Source organism: Haliaeetus albicilla, chromosome 11 (assembly GCF_947461875.1).
Source record: "Haliaeetus albicilla chromosome 11, bHalAlb1.1, whole genome shotgun sequence".
NCBI classification, from domain to species: domain Eukaryota; kingdom Metazoa; phylum Chordata; class Aves; order Accipitriformes; family Accipitridae; genus Haliaeetus; species Haliaeetus albicilla.
Window position 1 is genome coordinate 34,003,609 of NC_091493.1, and position 23,957 is coordinate 34,027,565.

The window sequence follows — 23,957 nt, forward strand, 5'->3', positions numbered from 1 at the left end:
TTTTCCAGTGGTACTTACTGTCCCTCTAAAATATCAGCACAGTAGCTATTTAGCTGTCTTGTACTGGTGGCAATTAAGGTAGAAGAACAAGGACAGGAGGCAGCTCAAAATGGGAATAAAATAGAATTTTCAGCCAGAACCATAACAAAAGTCACAAGGAAAACAATGACTCATAATGAGATTTCACCTTACATTAGATTACCAACACCCAGCTTGAAGGAATATGTAACAAGACAGCAAAACCACACATTTAAATTTTGAAGAGCTCTCCATGCTGGAGTTTGGAATTCAATTTCCAATTTCAGAAAGACAAAGGGGAAATTTTAACTGCTACTACACCAAGGGAATTTTTGTTCGAATAATACCTCCATTAGCATGCAAACAGAGGTACTGTATTCTATAACACAGCTGCAGATAAAGACTAACATTAAGATTATTTCACAACACACCCAAAACAACTGGATATTAAGGAGATATCTATGTCCTACAGATTGAAAGTTTATAAATCAGTATGAAAGGATATATGAAAGACATCCCAAAACAAAGTTTATGACCCCAGCTATAATTAAATCAATAAAGAAATGTGATTAAATTACCACCTGAGTAATTAAAATACACGTACAGAAAGTGAATTTTTGTTCCTTCTTCAGTTGTAAATGAGACGGTGTCCTTCAACAAGTGAGGATAAGGTAGGAGAAAGTGATTCAACAGCATAGCTATAGATATGAAAACAGTTGTTTGTAGCTGTCCTGTTTTCCAGTCTGAGAGCTACAAGGACTCCAAGACATGAAGTGTTTGTCCTGTGATACAGAACAACAGGAGCACATGGAGGTTGTGGTCACCTCAACTCCTGAGCCGAGCCAAGCCAACAACTTCAGCAAGTCTTTATAGTCTTTCGGAAAGGAGGATAAACAACAAGGCTATCAAGTTTCCTGCTTTTTCTAGGATGAATGCTGAAGTACTGATCTGCAAATCTAACAAGAATCTGGTATGGGCAGACAAAGTACACACCCACCTTTAGTAACATGTTATTTATTACCAGGTGCATAAAAGCAAGCTGAATTTATTTCCTTTACAATGCCTTCCTAAATTTTTATTTCAATTGTGGCCTTTCTATTTGCAAGTATTCTAGAAGCTGAGATGAGCAGAATATTTCCCAAATTTTAAGAATGTCAAAAGCAGATTCAGTATTCACATACTTAAAGGTGCCACTGCTGCACACTGAAATCTACTTGAAGACAAAAGGAGAAGAACCCACAAAAGTCCAAATTTGACAAGTCAGTCTCAGGTACACTCTGGTATTTTACTAAATAACTGAGGGAAATTGCCTTCTCCACAAAGGTTATCTATTGAAACAAATGCTAATTTAGAAAGCCCACTTGATGGCATAGTTTTGGGAGAATATTCTCACCTAACATAAGAGTTTATAGGCTTTAAGACTTTCTTCACGATGTATCTTTTAAAAAAATAAATGTAGCAAAATTTAACAGCATGTTGCTTTGCTTCTTCCTTTTCCTTAAAAATTTAAGGTAATGACAGATAATAGCATTTTTGGAACAACTGAGTTCTGCAAGGGCATTGTACTTGTACAGGAAAACTTACATTTTCAACAGGTCAGACAAAAATTTGCAAAACATAATCCTTTATTATTTACATCAAGTTCCCATCTTTTCATTAATTTAATTTTGAAAATGTGCAAAATTAATTTTTCTTTCAATAGCATGACAGCAAGGAAATTAATGTGGTCAAGCCCGCAATTAGAAAAGAAACAAGTGCAGCTATTTGGTTGTGTGAAGACTATAATGAAATTAAACTAGACATTTACAACACAAAAAGTTTGCTCAATGTTTTGTCATTATAGTTCCACCACTGTATTTCAGATTTAAGCAGGAGAAGTAGCAGAACTCTGTTACCAGAGTAGATGGAGTACGTCAGCGGTCAATCAACTCCAAATTCTATGCAGAAGTCAAAGAACAGCTACTGTACTGAGAGAGAATACAAAAACCTTCTAAGGCACTGAGCAAAACTGAAAAACACACAGAAGTTAAAGTGATCTTTCATTTCTGGAATGAGAATGATCGCTAAGAAAAATTTTCAGGTCCCTACGGCAGACATGAGTGATAAAGCTCTGTATTTCAGCGTGCAGTGCTGCACTGCAAAAGAACCATTGAGAATGATCCCAGGCAACCTTCACACCAGTTCACATACAGTGGTGATGAAAAAGGAAAGTTTTGTCATTGTTACTTTCATATATGTTGTGTATTTCTTCTCTTACCACCAAAATCCTCTATATGTCTTTCACCTTCCACCTCATCAATACCTTCAGGTGCAAAGTAAGCAAGAATATTTACTCACAGGGGGACTCAATGGACAGCAGTTGTAGTTTAGTTCAAGAAAGGATGGGACACCTGGAAGATCTGAGAAATTACTAGGGACCAAGTGTCAGACATCTAGATTGAGAGGTGTCTGCTGAGACATAATTTTCAAGTGTGTGTCAAGAAATGCCAAGCGGCATAAAACAGTTGGATTAAGTCAGACCTGAAGCTTAAAAGACCTGACAAGCCAGCAACTGCATCCTCTCCCATCCATCTGATAAGCATCTGTGACAGCTGAAAATACTGAGAGGTCGGATGATGATGTCAAACTGAGCAATCTGGCTTCTAAATGTAATGGAAAGAAACACAACGCTACTGACATGTTGGTGATGTTGCACAGTGTTTCAGATTCAGGAAAGGCATAGTATTTAAAAGATTACTTTCCAAACCAAAACCAACTGCACACGACTTAAGGTAGTTATTTTGGGCGCTCTTATAATAAAAATGAATGCACTACCAGACTGAAATTGCAGACTGCCTATAAAGAGAGATCATGAGTTCCCTTACTCAGCATGGGTAAAAAGGAAAATTCCTAGCAGCCAAGGAGTGCACAGAGTCATTTAGTATCCTTGGATCATTCACAGAAAACATATTGCAAAGCTAAGAGACAGGTAAGCAGCAATTTTATTATTAAAAAAAAAAGAAAGAAAAAAAATCACCGCTGTGGCCCACACAATCTTTAGAACAGAAGAGTATCTTCTGGAAATCCATGCCACTGATAAACCATATTAGTACAGCAAACACAATTCAAACAGTTGTACAAGGCTACAGAAAAAAAGTGTGAAGAGGAGCTCATATGGCAATACAAGCAATGAAAACAACAGGTTAAAAAAAGTCTTGCTGCAAACCAGAGTTTAGTTCATAAGGAGCAGAAGGGCACATGACTAGATCAAAGCCTAAGCACTACTTGGATAAGATCTAACATAAACCAAGAACTAAGAGGTCTGAAAAAAACCCAAACAAAACAAAACAAAAAAAAACCAAAAAACAGACAAACCAAGAGCCCACACACCTTTTTTCCAGCTTTAAAGAGAATAATTTTCTCTTGAATGAAGGAAGTAGATTTTATTTCTTTCCATTATTTTGTTCGAGACAAAGACAATAAGTAATGTCTTATAAAAGTTATTTGGATTAATCTAAGTAAGACTGAGTGAAACAATTATTTCCCTTTGCTTACAACATAATACAATAGGATAATTACAACATTTATGCTGTCCTGGAAAGAGATTCATAATTTGGTGTGCCAAACAAACAAACAAAAAAACCCAAGAAAAACCCCAACAGGAGGCACAGATTAGCTTGTAACCGGGCGAAATTCAGAAGAAAGGCAAATGCATGCACCCACTCAAAACATGGAAGAGCCTCAGGAACTTACTGCAACTTCCATTTGTTCATTTTTACTTAAAAAAATACATTTCTTCATTAGAGCACAATCACAACACCAAAGTTGCTAGTTCATGAATCAGAACAGACCTACAGCTATAATTACAACAAGCTTAAGTAACATGGGTACTTGCTTAGTCAAGAATGAGCAAAAGACCACAAAACATACCTTGTACATTCAATTAACGTGACTTTTAGTCGACCTTCTGTCAATAAAAAATCCTGTATACAGAGGTCTCGATCTTCATATTCATCAGGTGGCAATACTTGAAATGGAAAAAATGGCTTGAACCTGAAAAATACAAAAGAGACTTATCTTAATTCAAATGACATAAATCACACTACACACAGAAGTAAAAAAAGGTAACAGGATTACAATGAATCTTTAACACTCCTAAAGTGAAATACTACCATTCCTACATATTCATTGGTCAAAAGGAACAAGTAGAAGCTACTAAAGCTTTTTGAATGCAGAAGACTGGAGAGTACATAAACAAAGGTTGCTTCACAGGAATAGATTATTTGAGTTATATTTACTAGTACAGATAACTTTCAGAAAGTGGGAAGCTGATCAAATCACACAGGATGTTTATGATTGCAAACGTCATTTAACACAAGAGTCCTTTCGCAGTAAATGTCTTACCAGGTCTCTCAGTTTTAAATTATTCTGCATAAAGTATCACAGCATTGAAAGGAGAAAATACACTATGAGCCTAAAGCTTAAATTTTTATGACACTGCTGTACTTGGAGGACTGGTGCATCCTAATAAACTGTACACTTTAGTTACACAGATTGATACTTCTCTCATTTTGTGAAAAACATTCGGTCGCTCTTTTCAGCCAGTCTTCTTCAATTAAAATATACAGGTATTCTAAATATTTGCCCTTGAGCTTTATTTCCCTCATCACAGCACATGATTCACAGGAAAAGCAGTTCATATTCAAGATACTAAGTGTTTTACACACATTATCTCACCACATAATTCTCTCTCTTTGATAAGAATATGCCAAGTTATAAATACCGATTTCATTTTTAAGTGATAGTGCTTCAGTGTCGGACACAGCCACGATCTGAGGGAAGGAAGGAGGGGGAGAGGCTGCACAGCTGCAGCCCCATCACATGGCAGACACACACATGCAATCCTAACAGCAAGGACCACAACCCTGCAAATAGAAAGATATCATGGAATCTGCACCGGCATTTATATAAAGTATTTGAAAAAGCACTTGCAGGATATTCCATCGTTCTGGTTTTATTTATTGCTCTTTTCTTAGCACTGCCCTGTGACTTGGTTCCCATCCTCTGTCACAGCCTCCCAGTGATTATTTCTGTTCAGAAGACTTACAAATAGCAGGACACAAGCACCACTGCCTGCAGGATGTATCTGCCATTTCATGAGAAAGAAGTCTTTCATAAGCACTGTTTGCTCAACCATCAGAGGCATCTGCTTGTCACATTCAGAGATCACAATATGTTCAGGAAATAGTCACATGGATCTGAACTGAAGAGTTTCAGAAATTCAAATAAATAATTAAGCGCCCTTTAACTGTCGGCACACTCTTCGGGTGGGAGCTCAACACTCTGATTCGAGACACTTCGTTTCTGTACGAGCATCAGCCTCGTACAGAGCCATGAGAAAGACATTTCTTTTGTTCTGCTTGTGAATAAATACAACTCAACACTCCAGCTATTTTCCTGAAATCCAATTCAACTTCTAACTTTAATTTGGTTCCAAGTTTCTCCCTCATTAACTCCTTCAGGAAGAAAACTGTTTTGAACTTGGTCAAGTAAAAAAAGAAAATCAATTTTAAATACTTTATTCCTTTTTTTTTTTTTTTTTTTAAAGTCTGTGTACAAAAAACATGAAGCTATTAAATCACACTGGCCACGGTTCAGGCTTATGAGTATACCATAAACAATCAACTCAAAATATGCCTTGTGCATGTACTATTTGGTCTGATATTTTACTCATAATCTTCCTTTATAGTTCTTGAATTATTAAAGAAATAATAAGCATCACAAGGGTAGGGAAAATACCATCAAGACAACCCCACTATTTTCATTCTGCAAGACTTACTGGCACTTCAGGGCTTGGCCACCTCCCTGCTCAGACCCACTCCGAGTCATCACAGCACACACCACCACACACAAGCAAAGGTACCCTGTTCCTTTTAGGAATGATTTATACCCTCTCAAAATACAGATTTAGCTCAGATTTTGTTAGGCAAAAAAAGAAGAGTTAGGCAAGCACACCGGAAAATAATGCCAAGGTTTGAGTGAATAAATACTTGTAAGTTTGGGGTTTTTTTAGCACAAATAAACAACTTTTCACTTAGTACCAGCAACCGCCCATATACCTTCTCCCAAAATTTATTAAAAAAAAAAAAAAAAAAGTAGTTTTCCATGGGAACTTCAAAGTAATGACCACCATCAGGAGCCTCAGTGAGCTACTGAAACAAAATTTCTGGGAGGGAGGAACAGACAAAGAAAGAGGATCCAATAGGTTACTATCACCTCTCCGAATTTCTGCAAATATCAGGCTTAAAAAGTGTTGGTATTGGTAAGGTCTTTCCCCTATATATACACACACCATGAAACAGCCTGCAGGCTATTTACCAAAACCACAAACCTGGACAAATCTATTTTAAATACTAAAAATAAGAACAAAAAAAGCAAAATAACAGACTAAATATTCCAATAAGGATGCAGACATATCTACCTAGACATTCAAACCAAAAATGTCATTTCTCAAGTAACTTCAGGACAAAGCTTTAAGTACAACACACACTGCAATCTTTCGCTGCAGCACAGAATGATGAAATAATCTTCAGAAGAAGCCATTTTTCTTGGTAGATTAAGACATAATGTTTACTATAATTTTGATTTCTATTTTCAAAATAGCCTTTTTTTTAATTAGTACAACAATGAATTAAAGAGGAAAAAATCCTAATGCACCAATACTGTTATATACAATAATATGCAAAACACTTAACAGTGTATGCTGCACTTTGTGCAGCACTAGTTAAATTTTCTACAAATATGGGATTAAAAAGCAGTCTCAACATCATTTTTAATTTACAACAAGCGCTTATGTTCACATTCTTACCACTGCAACTAATTTGCAAAATCCTTTGCAAAAAACCTAACACATTACCTATTTCCATTGGCATTAACGACGTATAAAGAGCTAAATATCCCACATTAAATGCATTTTTAATGTTTAAATGCTGCTCTGAAACCTTCCAATTTAATACCACAGCGTTTATCTATTTAAGGTAATTTACTGAGCATTTGTACATTTCCAAAACTAAACATTGGACAAATTACTATTCCAAGTAGATTTCAACGATATATTAGTTAAGCGAACTGTTGACAGACTGTTTAAGTACAAGATAACCCAAATTTATTTTGAAAGACTTTTCTACTGGGAAGTGGTGAACAAATACAGACCCAGATGATGACAGTCAGTAACACGGCAAGACTCCATTCCCTTGTGTTATAAAACCACACATGGGCAACCTGCAATCCATGCACATAACCGAGTTGGGTATCACAGGTTCTCCCATCTTTTTCCCTGTGGTAGGGAAAGCCTATGAACTACCCTACCTTTTAAAAACACAATCGCCATTAACGAAGGGCACTCTGAGGAGTGCCACCACTGCTGCTCCTCTGTTTGGTCTAGCAGGAGAGCAGCAAAACAGCAATGGGTGTTCTCTCCTCTGCGGAGAAGCCAGATTCCCCACATCTGTACCATCTCTCTAACTTTCCTGCTTGAGAACAGTCACAGCACTACACAAAACAAACTGTAAAGTTTTTTTCATAAAACATTTACAGTGGGGACAACAAAACACACTTTTAATATGAAAGCAAAGCTATATTTCATTGTATTAAAGTACCAACAGTAGGCTTTTAGCTAACAGTGCCAATAACTTGTCTCAGTGAAAGAGACAAGAGTTACAAACTCTATTCCCAAGCCCTGCAGACTGCTGTACCTTTGGTGATTCAGTAACTTCCTGTCCCAAACTTTCCCATGTAAAGGAGAGAAGATTCCCATGAGCCTGGCTTTGTTGTTACAATATAGAAGTTATTTTATTAAATACCTTGTGTAAATAACCTTGCTCTAATTTCTGTAATAGCTTTAAGAGTGTATTTTGCTACCTTCTATTATTTAGTCCATCTTTAAAGAGCGAAAGTCCACCAATAAATGCCTTAGAGAAATTCATCATATTGACTAAGAAAGAAAAAAAGACCATGTAGCCTACCAGTAGGCCTCTATTCAAAAAGTCTAAAGAAACCTTGACAGCAAACTAAATGCTTCAGTTCATCTCAGCTGGTCTCTCCCCTCATCACAGCAGCCATCCCAGGATCTGGTCAGTTCTCGTAGGTTGCTCTTGCGAATTCAAGACTCTCATTTTGCAAACTCTGAACAAGAAAAAAATATGTGGTTTTCTATTTGGCTGTCTAGATCTTTAAACACTCATCCAGTATTCTCAGCTCCCTTTCTTAACTTCAGATGGTAACCAAAAAAGTTCTCCATCAGTGGAGAACAAGCCCATAACAAATGGTATGCAATCAGTTCATTCACTGCTGCAGCCCGAGAAAAAGGTTTTAAGCCACGACAATGGCATGGGGAAATCTAGGAGTTGTTCCTGACAGTATAACAGTTGAGAAAATGTTACCAAAAGGTACTCACAAGAAATATAGCACCTTTCTAAACACTGCTGAGCTGCTACCAGGCTGTCCAAGGCAAATTTTCATTGCATCTATATTAAACCCCTTTCAAGTGGGGTCTAATGCTGCCAGCTCCTTGCTCAGCAAGGTCAAAAGGCAAAATTCATGCTCATGTCACAAATGCTTGACCTACAAAGCAGGATTACACCAATTCAATCCATATATCCGAAAGCCTCCTCTTCAATTCCAAACCTGTGAAATGATACTAAACAACCACCAGAAGTAAGGTAGATATTTTATTGTCTTTAAACCATACTTGTTAAGCCTTTGTAAACTTTTCATGTTTTCTAGAGGAACAAAATAGGCATAATCATAGCTATACAAGAAAACAGACACCTTACACCCCTGCCCCAAAACCCTGCTTGGATATGGCATGCTATTAAAAAAAAGTCTTTACAACTTCCTTATATTAGACGCTTATAGTGTGTTTGCAATTTGTTTTTAAATTATCAATCTCCCTCCACAAATTTATCATCTTATTTGTCCAGAAGTCCAAAATTCAAATAGCACACTACTAAGAAAATGTTAGTTAAAACCCAGCATTTTAACTCAATAATATGAATATTAAGGGGAATATCTATCAATTGAACTTCATGTGAAATTTTAGCAAGTGGAAAAAAAAACTATGAAAAAAATATTTAAAAGAAGCTGTCGAGTAGCAAAAGTGTTTCTCAAATACCACAAGACACAAACAGCAAAAAAAAAAAGTAATTTCACATGAGGAATTAGGTCAGATGACTGTACTGAAAGATAATCAAGATAAAGTTACTCAATTAATGCACAGGATTAAAGTTATACTTAAAGTAGCATAATACTGAGCTCTTCCACACACAAAGCACAGCAAAAATGTTTCCAGACACTGCATGCAGTCAGTATGTCTCCTTCATAACGAAAAACTTCTACACTTCATTCATGTTGTATTTCAGAGTCACTTCAGTGGCTCATTTGCTCTCATCTCATCACCACCTCACTCAAAGTCTAGATCAAAATTACATCTGAAAAAAATAAAAAATCCCCAAATTAATCGAATTTGTTCCCCTCACTTTGGGTGTTTTCAGCCCCTGAACAATGTTAATCTTCCTTCCAGTTGCCAGTGCTGTGGAAGAGGAACTCACCTACTTGGACCAAGACTGTAATTCAGTGATTTTAGTTTTAGAAATGTCTGACCTATATTCCCATTAATTTGTATTCACTATTCTGTGATGATTGTTTTGTGTTCCTTTAGCTAACTTTTAACAGAGAAGAGAACAGGTTAATTAAACTAAGGTATAAAAGACTCCTATCACCTAAATTAACTGCTCCCACCAGTACCTACTTAACTACAATATTTTTAGTTGCATGAGGAAATTCATTAAGAACTGGGGAAAAAATAGCAATTTATCTGACCAAAGATAACCATGCACTTACGTGTTTCTGTTCATTGCATCTGTTAAGAATATCCAGAATCACTGTAAAAAAAAAATTGTTAAGAACTAAACACAGACAGGAACAAACTTCAAAAGCTCTCAGTACTCCATTTCCTACTTGGAGAAGCAGAAAGACTTACAGCTTCATTTGTAAATGCAGGAGGCGGCTAGGATTTCATAGAGCTTTTGCTAAGAAGTGAGAACACTCTTCTAGAATAAGTTCTGGAAAAAGTTTTAAATTATTCTCTGGTTTTATAAGGGAAGTTTGATATCTAAAACAGTGGTGTAAAAAATTACTGGGTATCTGTTTAAGACCACATTAATCACTTGTATTCTATTAATTCCAGCACTACTCTACTGCCATAAAGATTAAAAATTGTCAGGTTTATGAATTTTTTTAATTGAGGTACATTAACTGAACATTTAAATCTTAATAAACAAGGCAAAAAGACCTTAAATCTCAGAAGAGCCCACCAGCTAAAACTGCAAGTATCTTTAGCATAAGGCTACTCTGTATACATTGCAAGTCTTACAGTCTTGTTTACCACTAAGTAAAAATTACATCAAAATCTAAAGACAGACTGTGCTTAGTAAAACACCAATTTACTTTTGTATATGTTACTGTATTTGAAGATTCTAGTATCTAAAATACTTTTGAAAGAATAACTGCTGAATTTATTTTCAGTTTGGGGATTACTCAAAAGGTTCAACAACTACAGAACAGAACTCAGTCATTTTTAGATTGTCTTTTTTATCTGATTCACAGAAATACAAGTCATGTTCTTGTTAAGTGTATAAATTTCAGTAAGTGACTGACACCAGATATTTTAAGTTATAAAAAAGTCGTCTAATCTTACATTGTGTGTAATTTAAGATTAAGTTTACTTCTACAAAAATTCTAAAATATTACAAACCACTCCTAAAAAGGCATGATCACATTAATAGGATCTTAGAACTACTTGTCAGCTAACATTTAAGCTTGTTAGAGTTAGGTATTATAAGGCAAACAGCTTATATTATGCTTCACATTGAAGATGTAAAAATGCAACTCATCCTTATTTTGAAAAAAAAATTAGTAGTACTTTTCTTAAAAAAGCAAACAAACAAAACAAAACCAAGAGTACTTTAAAAAAAAGTACCACCACTGAAGATTTTGCAAAAGCAATTCTCCAGCTTCCACTGATTTCACAAGGAACAAAGCTGCGGAACTGCGTCAGTATTCATATTCAGGGGACTTCAGTAATTCAAACTATACTCTTATTCAGTATAGAAATCTATTAATTTTAGCTTTACCCATACACATGAAAGTTTGGCTTATGAACAACCCGAAAAAACATTGCAATAAGAGTAGGTTTATTTTCTAGGAAATTTTATGGAAAACTGCAAATCAGTTCTAGCACTCCACCCACTATGTTACAGGATATTCTGCCACAGGCATGTGGGAGGCTCATACACGTAAGATCTCAATATATGAGCAGTCGCTTTTTAAATCAAGACCTCAAAAAAAAAAAAAAAGCAAGGATTTTTTTTTTTCCTTCAAAAATGTCTCACATTTCCAGATTCTTAAACTACTTAAACTATACCTCTGAGGTATATCTCAAATCAGACACCCAAGACAAACACTTTTAAAACTTTAAGACCCATTCTACAAGAACAAATAAAAGAACAAATGTAAATAGCCAAGTAGCTCTTACAAAAAGATACGAGATTTTTTTTTTTCCTGCTTATATGACAGAACCCACTGTAAACACAACAAGGAGAATCTTGAAAGATTTGCCATTGCTGTCTGAATTGAAATAGCCATGGTAAAAGAGAAATCTTGAATCAGGCTTATCAAAACTACTTTCTTATCAGAACAAACAAGATTAATTTGACCATGCACAGACTTTTTGGCATTTCAAGAATACTAGTTTCCCAAATTCTAAATTCCATAAATACTGAAATAGCTTGGTTAACTCAATGCAGCCAATGCCTGTTTGATGTCTGAGTTTTCATGTGGTTTGGTTTGTTGGGTTTTTTTTTTTGTTTTTTTTTTTTAAATTGTATGTGACCTAGCTGAAGCCAACTGTTGGTTCAAATTAAGCGAAAGAGATCAAAATCCTGCCATATTTCAGTCTCAGACAGGACGAAGACAAAATTTCCCTGTCTAACCAGAAAGCCTGAATCGTTGTGGCTCTGCTCCAAATGGGACAGAAGATGCAGAAAATGCTCTTGTTCACATAGAGCTGGAAGAGAGGCAGGTATGGTTCAGCAACCAGCTTTTAGGCATTCAAGGAGAAGAGCAGCAGGAAAAAACACACCAAAAAACCCCCAAACAAATAAATCCAAGCCACCCCAAAACTCTACCTTTAGCCAGCTGGGTTAGAGATTGGTTCCAGTAACTGATGCTAGCAAAATGCTAGCTTCTTCTCACTTCAGCAAGAAATTCTCCCATAAGGAGATCTCAACTCTCTCTACAAACATCATCTCCCTGCAATTCTGGTCAGAGAAAAATGATGTTGATGTTCTAATAGAAGTCTAAGCTCTGTACATGACTCATTCATTGAGCTCAAGAGCTTTAATCCTCTGCTCTAAACACTAGCCTATGTCCATATGAAAACCAGTGACATCCTCTTAAGACTCCTTACACAGAAAATGACTGCCTCACTGCTGAAAAGAGTCTCTGACAGCTGTAAACCAAAAGTGAGAAAATATTTGTATCTGTTCCGAATTCTAGACAAGACAGCTTTCCAAGGTTTATCCTCACTCCTCCAGTTAGTTTTAAAAATGCTCGAACTGCAGAAGCTTCTCCTCACTCTACATTTATCTAGTCACTTCTAACAAGACAGAGGATGGTCAAATTCACACCCTTAAAGTCTTCCAAAGAGCTGGAGATAGTCTAGCCCGGGATTAGTAGTACCATTTTCAAAGCTGAGATGACTGGCAGTTCACCTTTTTATTTTTTAACAGCAGTAATTAAGGCCCTATTTTACATACAGCTCAGCTATTCAGACTGCAGTGGTGGGGAAGGGACTGATGGGGACCAGGGGACACACCATGGCACATACTTGCCATTACAGCTGTCCCCAAGCAAAGGTGTCACCATTTGTGAGTCACAGCATTTTATTAATGGGCCCGTACTGTAAAAAAACAGGATCAAATAAGGCAGAACCTCAGTCTGGAGGTGACCTGTAGCACCACTGTGGACAGTCAAATACAGGAGGGGCTTGCGAGATTAATCAACAGGAAGGATTCCTGCACTTTGCAAATCCTGCATCACTGATGGCAAGTTACAGTTGGGACTTACAATTATGTTTGAAAGAAGCAGCTGCTCAAATTACCATAATCTTTTCCCACCATCCCCACGATGAATTTGGATATTTTCTCTAATTTGCCCTTCTTTCAGAAGAACAGGAAAAAAAAAATAAGAAAAAAAATCTGAGTTTTTGTAGTATTGTTTTAAAACAATACGACTGACTAGCATTGCTGTTCCCACCCCACCTCCCCTTGTAATCCACTGGGCTCTTTGCTTGGCAACATTATTTTGTTTATTCTACCATATTGCATTAAGTTTTGTTAGCAAGTATGCAGAGTTATTCTTCAAAAAAAAAAAAAATACAAACTGCTGAAGTTTTCAGAGTTACACTGCATCATTTCCACTGCTTAATTACTTAGGAATTATTAGCCAAGGCAGATCATTCACAGCGGTGATTCAAACACCACCATGAAGCCTTCTGCCATGTCACTGCAAGACTATGATCTTCAATTTCTACTCTTCCTATTTTAGCTCAGGCAAACAGGAATAATGGTTTAAGTCATTTACTATACAAATGATGTTCATGTAAAAGTCCAATTTAGTTCTTACTACACAATGGCTCACATTTAAAATACCATATAAAAGGTATATTTGACAGGCTATTTTTCAAAAGTTTTAGCATCATTTAAAGCATTTTACATATGTGGTATTAGTTATTGTAAGTATTAGTGTCTTCATTTCAGTGACACTGGCAAACACCACAATCTTGCACTTAATGTCATTAAAAAAGCAGATCGTAATATTTGTACACATTTCCTTCTGAATGGGCCTTTTTCATAATTATGTTGCCATTAAAACTGATGCAGAAAAATATATTGAAGCTTAGCATTAAGACTAAGTTGAGAAAGTCAGGAAAAAAGTGTAAGTGTTATGATTTCCATAATTTTAAAATATTGGACAGAAATTAAGAAATAACTTTGTTAATTTACATCTTAAATTGTCCCTGTAAGTTTTACAGTTTAAGCAACACTAAATTGCTAAAAAAAAGTATTCCCAAATGATTATCCTAATTTAATTTTATGCTAGTCATATCTGGCAATTAATTACTGTCTTTGAGTATGTGTAACAGTCTGATTATCATCAGCTGATCTCTGTAATACACTCTTTATTGCAGACAGATTTTTATGACATCTGGTAAGTCTTCAAAAATATGAAAACTGTACTGCTGTAATGGAAAATACAGGGATTCTACTACATGAAACAGCTTTAATGGAAAGGGCTGGGTACACTGCTCCTCACCGACCTTTCTGCTGAACTATAGAGTAGCTGCAAGCTGCACAGGGGAATTAAGAAATTATAAAGGTAAATTGTTCCCCATGTAGTTTTAAGGCTAAAACAAATTACAACAGCTAGTGAGGGGAGGGAAAAACCCACCCACAACAACGAAGTAGCTCTCCAGAGCCCAATCCAGAGTTGAACACAGTTTCTGCTTTTCTCTCATCTCACAAAAAATGAAGTTTTCCCTCTCTTTTCATTTCTGCTACACCTAGCATCTCCTTGGCAGTCTTCATATCTATATATATGGCCACAGACAGGTCTAAAATGCTGCCGGGCTCCAGCTGGATCCTGCAGTAAACGGTGATGAACTCCCAAGTCCTCAGAGGGCTTATTAACCCAGGCAGGGCTCCACAAGAGTAAAAGTCCTCCCAGACGGAAGAGTGCTTAGGAAAGCAGATGCACCCAAACAGCTTTGGGCAGGTGTGATGCAGAAGTCCGAGCTACCGAACCCAACACAGCATACACCCAGCTTGCTGGGTAGAGCAGTTTAGGAGCACCCACATCCATGACACCACATACACAGCTATTTCACTGTCGGTTGGGCACTTTAACTGTACCGCAGAAACTTTCTTTGCAACACAAAAGTATCTGTCAAGTGAAGTCTTCATTGCAGATTTTTTTCCACTAATTTACTAGATATGCTGGCTGGGATCATTGAACATCTTGAAAGTCTGAATTCTAGCCTTGATTTGATTGGCTTGTAAAACAACTACAATTTGTTAAAACAGTGAAGGTAAATAATAACAGGAAAAGCTTCCAAAACATGTGTGGATCTTACTCGTGTCTCTTAACCGAGATGAACACCATCCCAGCAGTAAATTCTTTAGTTTAACCAGAAACTCTGACTGCAGCAGAAACTACTCAAAGAAATTATTTATAAATTCTGTGTTCAGCTTAGTATGTCACAATTAACCTGACAAATGTTTATAAAACAATGATTCCCAAATCCCTTCACACAAATTGGTATCCACACTCCTTTCCAAAATGAGAATTTATCCACTGTTATGAACAAGCACTCTTCAACCCTCAAACATCAAAACAAACACTTTCAGTAGAGCATTTTTTTCTTAATTATTTAAAATACTGATATTCATGTATCACACAGAATAGAACCTGCTTGAAAAGCTAATTGTTCCCAGTTAACATTTATAATACTGGATCATTGCTTTCTTCTGGACAAAAGCACAGTTTGAGATCATCATGCAAAAGTTTCTGTAGTTGCACAATTAATGGATTTTAACAGACCAAGGTGGTACAAATTATCTATTAAATGAACAAATCACATAGGTACATAACATTCTCTCCATACTCATTTTAGACAATAAATTTTATTAATCCTAGAAGAAGTTTAAATTTAAAGTCTTTTACTATTCTCTGAAGAACAGTAATATCAAGAATAACCAAATGTTGAGATAGTTTTAAATCAAACAAGTGTGAACATGAACTGTAAACACAGGAGCATATCGGGTGACTTCAGGCAATCTCTGCAGGAATGCAGAATAAGCAGTTTCCCATAGAAACCGAGTAACATGAAAGGACTAGCTCCCATAGTGAAATCGGCAGCCTGAGACTAAGCTTCTCCGTCACTGGAGCACCACACAGTTCTACCACACTGACTACTAAAACCTACTGTCCTTACCCAGGCTACTTATTTAAGAGCTTTCTGATCATGTATCATTTGCTAACAAAAAGATTAACTATTTCACATGCTCAATACATATAAAATAGGTTCTACAAGAGACTCATGCATTTTGACATAAATGAACTACTGAGAGCTGTATTAGCCACTCATTTTTACACGTAAATTCTGTGCCTCTATTCCTTGAAGTAATCTCCTTCAAGGGAAATCCAGCGGTCAGTTTTGTGTGACAGGTAGGAAACATTAGTCACACTATCTATCCACAGAAACTAAAAGTCATAATACAGCTTGTAGAAGGTGATTCAGAATAGCCCAACTCTAGAGCTTGAACACACCTACCTGCTCCAACAGACAGGCTCAGAGCCAAACTCGGACATTTGTTAGATGCCTACAGTTCAGTAATGTGATTAATTCCTACATGCCCTATATTTACTTTGAAATAAGTTACCTTTCAAAAAATAACAAGTACTACTGCTTATTTCATATCTTATTTAAAAGAACTGAAAGCTATACAAATTATGACAACTGAATAAAAAGAAAAGTATTTGTTCTCACTGAGCAGCAAGATGAGCTTAAAGTTCAAGATCAGAGTTCAGAGGAACAGAAATAGGAAGTATCAATGCTAGTGCATGCAAAATGCCATGAAGTACCAAACAAATCTTACCAGATTTTTCAGAGCCTTCATTCACTATCTACATGAAAGAAGCTCACTGCAGGACTAATATCAAGTAATTTTTAAATACAAAAGAACAAAAGTGATAAATGAGGTAATTTTGTTTTCGTTATTATTACACAAAGAATCTTTTATACACTGTTTCAAGTAAAAGAAGTTGAAGGAGGTTTTATTTTTCTGTCAGACCAATTAACCTTAATGCTTATTGGATTGGTATCTGCGGCAAACACACAGTAATCACCAAAACTTACTATTTTCTGTCTTCATCCATCTCTCTCTCCAACTGAGTTTGGTTTGGGGGTTTTTGGGGGGGTGGGGAGGGTTTTTTTGTCCCCAACTATACCTCTGGTCTCCCAGTTTCTTCACTAATCCACTTCAAGTCAGTGCTGTATTCGTTCCTCACGCTTGCAGGTAAGGAAAGAAGATGAAGCATTTGTTGACTAATCAAAGGAAAAGCCTCAGCTCTTAACCTGAAAAGAATGCCACCTTTATACTGGAAAATGTCCAATATGTAGCTGGTCATTCATTAAATCTGACTTTACAAAGAACAAGTTTCAAACTGGCATTTTTTCAGAATTAGATCTCTCCAGTGTGAAAGCCCATTGTCCTGGTTTTGGCTGGGATAGAGTTAGGGTTTTTTCTAGCAGCTGGTATAGTGTTATGGGTTCAGTATGAGAATAATGTTGATACCACACTGATGTTCTCAGTTGTTGCTAAGTAGTGTTTAGACTAAGGCAAGGATTTTTCAGCTTCTCACACCCAGCCAGCGAGAAGGCTGGAGGGGCACAAGAAGCTGGGAGGGGACACAGCCAGGACAGCTGACCTAAACTGGCCAATGGGATATTCCATACCGTGTGATGTCATGCCCAGTATATAAACGGGGTGGGGGGGGGTGGGGGGGTAACTCCTGCTCGGGGACTAACTGGGCATCAATCAACAGGTGGCGAGCAATTGCACTGTGCATCGTTTGTATATTCCAATCGTTTTATTATTACTGTTGTCATTTTATTAGTTATCATTATCATTATTACTTTCTTCTTTTCTATTAAACTGTTCTTATCAACTCGTGAGTTTTACTTTTTTTTCCCCCAATTCTCTCCCCCATCCCACTGGGTGGGGGGGGGAAGTGAGTGAGCAGCTGTGTGGTGCTTAGTTGCTGGCTGAGGTTAAATCACAACACCCGTGAAGTACTGGAGCTGGGGAAGACGACTAAAAGGTTTCAAAATCCCTAGAACCAATATATTTTGAACTTGATATCTACGTAAGAAGATTTACATACATACTTTGTACCACATACTTTCATTTAATCTGAAGAAACATGTATTTAGTGACCCTCCAGACACAATGTAAGCCTGAGATAGACCACTCCCAAAATAAAGTAAAAAGCTCTGCACTACAAAAAGCTTCCTTCCACACATGTAGCACCCTTGAAGAAATGAAAATATTTAATATTCTGGGGTTTGGGTATGTTTACTGTGTGTCAGGTTGCCTACAGATCCATTTATCCAACCCCTATATGAATAAGAAAAACTACTTGTCCATGCACTACAAAGATAATTGTCGAAGCATGAAACTACTGTCTACAGACATATCTACTGATTCCAATTATCAGTGCTTTGCCATTAGCAGAACAAGCCTTTGTGCTGTCATCATTTAGAGCATTACCTCTCTGGAACAGTCTGAAAACCCACAAGTATCACAGTGCTGCTTTACCATCAATTTTTGCAGAGCAGAAAAGCACTCGGATCCTGGGTTGGTTGGGTTTTTTTTTTTTCCAAATGCTTCTGTACATTAGATTTTTTGCACCTAGAATAGGCATGGCATTAAAAAAAGAAAATAAAAAAAGCCTCCTCTTTCCTTTCAGGAGCAATAGGAATGAGAACTTCAAAGAGGAGTGCCTTACAGATTTAACTAGTAAGAGAGATTCATACCACGCCTACAGTAGAAATCCACTCAGGAAAAGAATCTCCATATCCTCTCCCTTTGCAGAAGCTGTAGAGAAAGCAGGTATCTCTACTGGCTACTCATTTCTGAAGTTAAGACATGCTCACAATCCCAATCTCTACAATTATTTCTGGTATTTCCAAGTATAATTTCACCATATGAATAATACATACTTTTTAAAATTTTATACTTTGTCCAATACCTCTATTACCATATTATGAAGTCATTTCTATTATAAAACACACTCCAAATCAATAGCTACTTACATTACTTCTTAGCTTAAGTTTTGCCAAAAATAAGAAACTGCTGTGTAACTCTCAAATTGCATTCTATAATGGTAAATTAAAATAGGTTTGTCTAATGGTTCTTCCCAGTGAAATTCAATATAGTCCCAGCTTCCAAATAAAGCATAAAACTATTTAACATGACTAACTGTATTGCAAATGATCAGTTCCAAGGATAATTCATGTTGGAAGGGACCTCAGGAGGTCATCTAAATCCCTGATACAGAAATGTTAGAAGTAATCCTTTGTGAGTTTACTTGTAAAGAAAAGAAAGTTATTCCACTCTGTGGTAGCATGCATTAAAATAAAGCAAAGTATAGTTTCTCTAACAGGCTAGTATCAATACAAACTATTAGCTTTTTTTAATGTAACAAACTGAGAAACCAAGTGTTCTTAAAATATACAGAACTGACTCACTGCTTAGGCAATATCTAATCTGCTTAGAATCTAAATGGATGAACTTGCAAGACCTTGAATTTTGAAAAAAAACCAGCAGCTGTCAGATTTTCTACATCATTGATTAAGAAATACCAGGCAATTAAATTCTGGAGTGAGACTAGACCAGGAGTACTTCCTCCTCACCCTTTACATATATACAAAGAGCTTTGTTTCTTCATTATGGCAAAGTGTATTTTTATTGTCTAGAAAGAGCCCAAAACCCAAAAACCTACGCAAAGCAAGATCAGGACCTGTTCAAAACAGCAAAGCTACAGCTGACTGTTAAGAACAGGCTAGACAACACAGCATATTTAGTGTACCTATATACCCAACATGATTGGGGGGGGGGGGGATATCAAAGTTGCACCAATAAGCAGCTTAATAATAGGTTAATGAGCAAGGTACAGCTCATTAGAGAGCTAACAGAGATGAACCTGTGAGCACTGCAACAGCACAACCAAGCAAGGAGATAGACATATAGTAAGGACTATTTCAGGTGTCTAAGTACTAAACACACTATGGCAATGCTAGTAGCTACAGCTTAGTGTTAACCACTTTATCCTACTATTAAAAGGACACAATATAGAAAGTTAAAACCAACATGAACAATGTCTATAGTACTACTTTTTAAGAACTGGCTGAGTGTATACAATGAAAAACCAAAGGTTGGATTCAGGACAGTAGATGAACTCCACTTTGTGCTGATCATTACTACCTACCATCCTGCTCTAGCAAAAGAAACCTACATGAAAAATACAGTGTCAAGTCAAGCCACGCCGACAGGCAAGACTGAGTCTGGTTCCTGAGAGTGCCAGCATTAAAGATTTTGGGACAGCAAGACACAGCTGGTGGGTCAGTGGCCACCTTCCAGAACACCAATAGCTGACATCACGAACAACCAATGGGGAAGTCTGAGCACGGAAAGCCTTTTCTCAAGCTCCACACAAGGGTCAACTTGTCTTAGAACTAAAAAAAAGGTATAATTGAAACTGTTAATTCAAGTCAAAATAGAGTTATGGAGTATGTAGAGCCAAATAAATGATGCCTAAAATTCTTCATTACCTTACTCAGGTTAGGGCTAGTTATAAAAAAGAAAAAAAAAAAAATATATACTGACTCACAGTTTTCTAGTTTCTCAAGAATGCACCAGAACTCATGTATACCAGAGAACAACAACAAAAAAAATTTGTCATTTTAGATCTTCCCCACATCTGAACAAGAAACTTCTCTGACAGGCCACAATGCTTTCAGAAAAGCTTCTTCTATACAAAGCAACAACAAATACATTAAGGTTAAAGTTAACTATAAAACAGTAGTAACTCTTGCTACTATCAATTGCACAAATCCTTTACCAATGATGACAAAAAAAAAAAGCCTACCATTCTCTGAATGTTACCAGCAACCTTGTTTCAGAGATTTAACCAAATTCTACAATATGAGATAGCAATTGCCATTCAATGGCAGAGCAGCTTTGAAATAGGGTGTTTTGCCAGAAACAAACACATTTCTTAAAGAGCCAAAGAAAAGTGATTACACACTATTAGAATAAAACACAAATTACTGCTTATTTGTTTAGACATAGAGTGCATTCCTCCTTTTTCAATTAGTAGACAATTGCTTTCATGGAGAAAATTGCACATAAAATGCTAGGCAAACTTTAAAATGCACTTACTAGTCTACATTGCCTCCCCTTATAGACACTTAGGAGTGCATCAGGAATGCAACATGCCTTCTTTCACTTTAAAGCTACAGTTATGCACATCACAAAGTCACTCCTAGCAATGGATGCTACAAAAGAAGATGATCTTCCTAATCACTGCTTTGATGCGTAAAATTTTGTACATAATTGGAAAGAATACAAAAGTATGTGTGTAGTAATTTGGCTGTAGCAACAGATGGTACACATGTGAAAACACAACACTTTTTAATGCAGTATTTTACAATTAAATAACAGAGGAGAGGAGGATTTGCTTTACACAAACTTAGTTACAGGATGTTCAAAATCAACTATTGGCAAAAGTTCTCTTCTTATACCATTCACTACCAAGTAATAACCTCTAGAAGTTGCCTAATATAACAGACAAAGAAAATAGCGTATTTTAATTTTTAATGCTACTTAGCATCTTGAAACAAGATAAAACTCCTTTGTGGACTTCAATCTGGAATGCTAGCTGGGTAACAAAGTGCCCCTTTTAACCAGCTGAAAAGAGAACTCCTTGCACTCCAAATGCTTTTGTTTACAAGGTTGTAATTACTGCTATTCAAAGATTTATTTACAAAGTTACTTGATGTAGGGAGACATCAGAAAGGTTTTGAACTACACATGGAAGCAAATACTGACTATGTACTTAACCAAAAGGCATGTAGGCCATAGGAAAAAAAATGGGGAGAGAATAAGCACGTTCCCTGTAGATGAGAAATTGTTAAGCCTTAAGTAAGGTAACAGGTTATTACACACTTGTGAAACTCTCCTGACTTCTTCATACACATTCTTTGCTAAAGAATATATTAACATACCATAATCCCAAGCCAATGCATTCTTACAAATTCTATTAAGAATATCAAGTTTTGCATCTTATCGGCAGGAGGCTTGATTTTCCAAATCAGTTCTCCATACTGTCTAAAGCATAACGTCTCAATTCTCAACTATGCTACCACATAAGAGTGTGTTGTTACTACTCGGCTGTTACCAAGTTCTGCTGTCTAGGGATCTACCTGCATAAACTCATCTGAGACACACTGGTGGAGAATACGTGTTTTCAGTCTGTCTTCCACAACCTTAGGCAACTGTGGACAGCTGAAGGTTCCCATGCAGGGGTCTGCGTTCCCACTTGAAGCTTTAAAGGCAAAGTCCTAGACAGTTAGGCCACCAATGACACAATTTTCCTTCCTTAAGACAATTTCATTAATGCGCATTAAGCTTCGTGTCCTGCCTTCCCTCTTTACCACCCAGTGGGTCAGAGTGACATGTTCAGAACATGGCATAAAATCTAAAGGTAAAAAGCTCCATATACAGGGTTGGACACTGTTTCATTGAACATTTGCCACCCTGTGCTACCAGCCTACTATGTAGCATGAAAACCAGCTATGATACTGTATTTCCCTCTCAAGAATTGACAAATTCCCAACTCCTTATAACTTAAAGAGAACATTTTAAAATAACAGTTCATTTTTCTTAGTTCTATAATAATTTATGCTTCCTATATTGTTCTCAGTGTCAGTTACCTTCTATCATCACACTTCTACTCATTTCTGCCCCAAACACTGCGCTCTGCTTCTTGCCTTATTTTCTCCTCAAGTCCCTTTAACATGTCAGTGGCTCACACATGCCTCATGCATTCTTTCCGGTGCAGAAAGTTTGAGGAATATGTGGAAAATTCATTAACTCTAACTAAATGATGAGAGCACCCTACTGCCCAGGTGCATCTCCCAGAGGCAAAATAAAGATGTCTGTCTTCCTATGCTGAAGGGGAGGAGCATATCACCACTGGTTCCACAAACACCCTGAAAACTTGTCTAGAGAGCGTCAAGATCATTTGCTCTACTTGCTCTTTCTAGGTATGCTGAGAGTGCTGACAGTAAGAGAATGGAAGCAAACTTGCTCTTGACAGCTTCCCTGCTGCCCAGGGATTGTTCTCTTCTGGAGAGCAATTCAGTACCTCAAAATTTGAAAGGACCACCACATTACTTGAAGAAACTACTTATTGCCCTGTCAGAGCTTTCCAAATCTTGGATATTTTACACATCCACTTTCATGAGAAGTCTTACAAATTCAGTTGCAGAAGAACCAGCTGAAAAGTCTTTAAAAATTACATCACTGCAAAGCTAATTATACTTCAAAATTCAAACAGGCAGTTTCGTTACTCATCTCTGATGTATTTCAGAGAAAAGGCTTACTGGAGAAGAATGTGGTAAACAAAGTAAAACAAAAATCCTTACTTAACACACAATACAAGCTACAAAGAATAAACAAAAGAGAGAGGAAATATGGTATCCTAAGAGTGGTAAGATGCATGACAGAAAGGGAATATGGTACCTGAACAACGATAAGACATGCAATATCTTTTAATCAGAAACAAGGATGGAATCAAAGCAAAGATGCCACTTCCGCTACAGAAATATCACTGAACGTTTCATTATATTCACTATATAATGCAGTCTGCACTGCAGTGTGTGCACTTGTAAAAGAAAACATACTATCTTACCAAAAAAAAAAGACAAAAAAACCCAAGAGGTCCCCCAAAGTTTTACTTACCACAATAGTGGCAATACTTCTTTTACCAACTTCTAGATTTCCCCAAAGTCATTGAAGAAATTCAGAAAACCAGAAAGGAAGAGTACCTAGAGATATTCCCTAGAGAGTGAACTTTATCCTCTCTCACATTAAGTCACAAGCACCTTGCCTCTATAGGTAAGCATAAGCCACAAGTCTTGCCCAGGTGGCTCATCAGTGGCAGAAGCTTGGGAGAAGGACAACCCCAAACCCACACACTGTCCACAGAGCCATCCT

At 36.8% G+C, this 23,957-nt stretch overlaps 1 protein-coding gene across 1 annotated transcript in view; it reads right to left on the reverse strand.

The window, feature by feature from the left end:
• Positions 1–23,957, reverse strand: part of PDZD8 (PDZ domain containing 8) — a 67,050-nt gene that overhangs the window by 41,701 nt on the left and 1,392 nt on the right. The window contains exon 2 of the mRNA XM_069797073.1: positions 3,928–4,050. Coding sequence (XP_069653174.1) covers positions 3,928–4,050 — 123 coding nt within the window. The remainder of the gene's footprint in view (positions 1–3,927; positions 4,051–23,957) is intronic.